The sequence below is a fragment of the Phytophthora infestans genome, genomic scaffold, assembly GCF_000142945.1.
Source record: "Phytophthora infestans T30-4 supercont1.12 genomic scaffold, whole genome shotgun sequence".
Lineage (NCBI taxonomy): Eukaryota > Oomycota > Peronosporomycetes > Peronosporales > Peronosporaceae > Phytophthora > Phytophthora infestans.
The window spans coordinates 2,021,341-2,025,717 of record NW_003303747.1 but is presented as its reverse complement, the minus strand read 5'-3'; the positions used below and the strand labels follow the sequence as shown (position 1 = coordinate 2,025,717).

Below are 4,377 nucleotides of genomic sequence, written 5' to 3'. Positions count from 1 at the left end.
GCCTCAAGGTCCTCCGGACGTGGCCAAGCCACCAGCGTCGAAGATCTCTCCTTCTCCAGCTGATATACGTGCCGCTGAAGAGGCTTTGCGTGAGGCGGAGGACATGCGACTCATGTTCGGCTCAAGTAACGAAGGTGAAGGATCGGACAACACCGTCCCATCAGGCAAGGCCGCTTCGTTGTCTGCTGCGACTTCCAAGACGGTTGAAGTCTCGGGAGTGGTTTCTACAGCAGGGCTTGCCCCTATTGAAGCTGCTTCACAAGCCTCCGTATCTTCAAAGCCGGCTTCGACTGTTCCAACAGCTGCCGCGCCAAGTGCTTCTTCGACCGATTTTTCGATGGAGATTGGTGATGATGGAAATGTTGATGACGATCGTGGAGATAACGTGGATGACGATGAGCTTTCGGTGGATGATTCTCCTGATAGTACAAGTGGTGGCGGTGATGTTCCGCCACCTACCGAGCATTCAAGCACAGCTGATGACGAAGATGTTGAGGATTCGGACGGCAACTGGAGCGGGCTTGGTCCTGCTCGGCCTCCGACGCCTCCTCGGCCAAATCCTTCGCCGATGGTGACCTCCCCGATCATAGTTGGTGGTCCGCCTCCTCCGTCATCGCCAAGCCCACAAGCACCACCATCTTCGCCTCCTGCTCCGGCGTCTCCTCGTCCGTTCTCTCGGACTCTCGATGATGGACCTGGGCGAAAGATCACGGCCACCTACACTTCGGTGCCTCGTCGTGGTGGCGCACCGTCGGCTGAGTCGTTGCCTCACTGCGTGTTGCCTGGTGCTCGCCCTACGGTGCCGGACTCGTCCACCTTGCCACCGTGGGTTCTTCCGTACCTTGATATGAAGCTCGCCGACGCAGGTGCCAAGAATTGTTTCGAACGCCTCTTGAGCATGACTCTTCCGAAACCGGCTGGTGAAGTAGTCGTCCGTACGACGTTGGAGGGTCTCCGAGCGTATTTCGCCTATTCGAATCTTGATCATCTGTACCAGCAGCTCCGGCAGCTTTATGCGGTCTTATGATTCTTGTAATGATTTACGCGCTCGTGCGTAACGCCCACAGGTTCAAGTGTCATCGTATCACGGAGGCGTACACACAAGTTATGAGATTGAGACTTGCGTGGCTACTGTTGTGCACAACAACGAGGGCTACGCCTAGTGAAGAACATCCAGAAAATGCAGGAAACAGATGAAGCAATTAGCAAGGTTATGTCAGCAAAATGAGCAAGAACTCAACAGGCAGCAGTGAGATCATAATCTTAAAGTAGCCAAAAACTGCACTCTTCATACAAACTCTATAAATCCGGATGCTAATCATATGCCTCCGATTCATTGCCCTGAAGGATCACGCCGTAATAGCCTGACCACTTGCCCCAGCAGAACTCCGTAAGACGGAGTGTATCCACTTCGCCCAGGGGTCTCTCCGACGCGTGTAGTCAGCTCGTTGATTGCGTCTGTTTCTCGTACGAGCATCTCTTCGAGCTCTCCGCGAGCGACCATCAGGTCATTTAGCGCCTCCGTCATCGTGTGCACCTTGTTTTGATGCTGTTGAAGCTCGTGAGCTCTGGAGCGCAGGAGCTCGCGTACCAATAATTGCTGATCCATGCCGACACTCTTCTTCGGCTCGCGCTTGTATTTGTAAGATTATCTAAAAGAAACTGAAAATTCGATGTGCCCCTGTTGTAAAATTCTCACTTGCAATGTCACAATTGTGTTACTTCGCCTCTTTACGCTAAAATTGTTGGTAATTTATTCTCGTTATTCAGGGTGCCTTTCAGTAAAAATGGCGCCGCAGTGCGATAAGGGTGCTGATAGGCTGTCGTATTGTTGTAGCCTAATGGTGCTCTAACGCCGTTCTTTGTGGTTTAGCATAGATCCTGAAGTGAAGCGTAGTAAGCGAGAAAAAAAAAACGGAACTCGCTGCTGCTACCAAAAGTAGCCTCTACTTTCGGTGTACTTGTTGTCATATCATGTCAACTTTTGGTTGGCCGTATAGAGCCAGTTATCGCGTTTCGGGATGAACTTAAGTGGAAAAAAAATGCTTTACGGGTGGGAAGCTAACAACTTTTTGAAAATTTAAGGCCCGCGCTTTCGAAGCGACTGGCACTCGCAAATCTCCCCCCTCGGCTGCAAAACAAACTATTCCTGGAGCGGCTCAAACCCTGAAGCTTATTTCTTGGCATGATACATTTGTATGCTACAAGTAGAAGGTTTTGTAATAATAGCTAGCTTGTACGAATGACAGGCGGACAGAGACAACCCCCCCCTCCGTATCCCAGCCACGGCATAGTCTCGCGTGCAACGAAACACAGCAGAGCTTGCGCGCGTTCAGATCCGTCAGAATGAGCGTCAGTTGAGGAATTAAATTAGGCCGGCTGGGTCTAAGCTCCCTTTCTCTGTTGCGCACAATCACTTATCTCTGGCGGCTCATTCCACAAAATCAAATTGCGCGCTCTCGCCAGGAGCAGAAAAATGCGCATCTCGCCATACATGGGCAGCAGCGATTTACTCGCAAGACCGCCGCAAAGCTGAGATGAATCGCGAAGACTGGCTGGGCGATGATAGATGGGAACCTCGTGCTCTGCGACTCCTGTATCCAGAAAACACGATTGCGTGGCGTCGACCGATAATGACCGTGCGTTGGCTGAGGTCATTGCTGCGGAAGAAGATGCAGATGCTTTCGAAGACGCAGGTCCTTTGCCCTCGGCTGACGGGACAGATGACTCTGACTTTCACGATGCGCCGCACGAGTCGTAAATGGACGATGTGCTCGAAGAAGAAGAGGGAAGTAGTGATGAGAATGACATGGACGGAATAAGCGAGGAGGACGAAGACGAAGCTTCTGATGAAGACGAGGAGATCGGAGAGTCTAAATTCTGTGCTGAGCCAAAAATACTTCCGAAAAACAGAAGAGTATGTGTTTCTGTACGTTTCGGGTCATTGAAGAAGACCTACGATTCCTGGGAGACTTTTCACGCCGCATTCGAAGTGTTCCAGCGGGAGACATACCAGCAATTCTTGAAGCGGTCGAGTACGTCAGTGAAGATCCGAAACAACCAGATGACGAACGATTCTGAAGCCGCCGGCAAGCGTGCTAGGAAGGCAGTGAATTTGATTCCAACCTACTGGGAACACTACTCCATCACTTTTAAGTGTATCCACGGCCAGGAATACAAGGCACGTGGCAAGGGAACGCGCAAACATCGATAGGTTCGAGACACCAAGTGTAGTGCAAAGTTAAACGCGCGTGTTACGGCGACTTCGTTTGAAGACTGGGAGCTGAAAATGTCTGCGTCCGGTGTACACAACCATCGTCTCACCAAGGAGCTTTGGGAGAGCTATGCTGAAAATCGAGCTGTGAAAGATGTGCACCTGACCAACGATGGCGAGGTCCTCCACAAAGCTGGTGCCAACGTCAAAGGGATTCTGCAATACCTTCGCGAGCACACAGGTAAATTTAAAAAACATTTTGGTGTGATTTCAGTTTTAAAGAGGGTAAATTTGGTATTTATGGTTTGATTTGTAGGAAGAAAGACGACGCTGAAGGATGTACACAACATGATTCAGAGAATTCGCTGCAAGCAAAGCAGCAACCAGACGGATGCAGAAAGAGCCTTCGCCCTCTTGGATGAGCTCTGCAGCTAAAATGCTGGAAACACCGCCGAGGTTAATGTGGCCAGCGAAGACGATATTGCTCGTGTCGTCACATTCCAGACTTCGAAGATTAAGCGTCTGTTCTCGGCATTTTCCGGGGTTGTGATGGTGGACTCAACCCATGACACTAACGTGAATCGGTACAAGCTGTTTAGCTTCGTGGTGCACGATGTTTTCAGGAAAGCATGGCTGTAGCGCCTTACGTAATGTATAATTGAGGAGTCTCTAAGAATATATATGATGTATCATTTTCGTGTAGAGTCAATACGTCCACAATGCACTCGTGAAAAGCGAGCGTAAGGTTAGTTTGCGCAAGGTGGTGGACATATTCAAGAAAAACAATTCAGATCCGCACAAGATATGCGTCATTTTGACCGACAAAGCTGCCCATGAAAAGGATGTCCTGCGCGAGATAATTCCGCAGGCCACTCAGCTTATCTGTCAATGACATCTGTTGACGTGGCTGAAGAAGCAAGCAGCCCGTATGGCAAAGCCTGTGAGCAAGGAAGTGAAGGCTCTAATGAGTCTTCTGGTCTATGCAAAGTCGGAGGAGGATTACGAGGATTCAAAAGGCGCCATGCTCCAGGTGCTCGGCGGTAAAGAGAATCATTCTCTATTCAAGACTTTCACAGAAAATTAAGATAAGTCGCAGGACCATTGGGGTCGTACAAGCGCAGAAATGTCCCGCACCTGACGAACAACACTAATAACCGTATCGA

The 4,377-nt window shown here is 50.1% G+C and overlaps 1 protein-coding gene across 1 annotated transcript; it reads left to right on the top strand.

The window, feature by feature from the left end:
* Positions 1-3,289: 3,289 nt before the first annotated feature.
* PITG_08063 (uncharacterized protein) lies at positions 3,290-3,649 on the top strand (the record flags this gene model as incomplete). The annotated part of the gene is made up of 2 exons (XM_002904204.1): positions 3,290-3,455; positions 3,531-3,649. The coding sequence occupies 2 exons, from the start codon at positions 3,290-3,292 to the stop codon at positions 3,647-3,649; spliced, it is 285 nt and encodes a 94-aa protein (XP_002904250.1).
* Between the last annotated feature and the right edge of the window lie 728 nt (positions 3,650-4,377).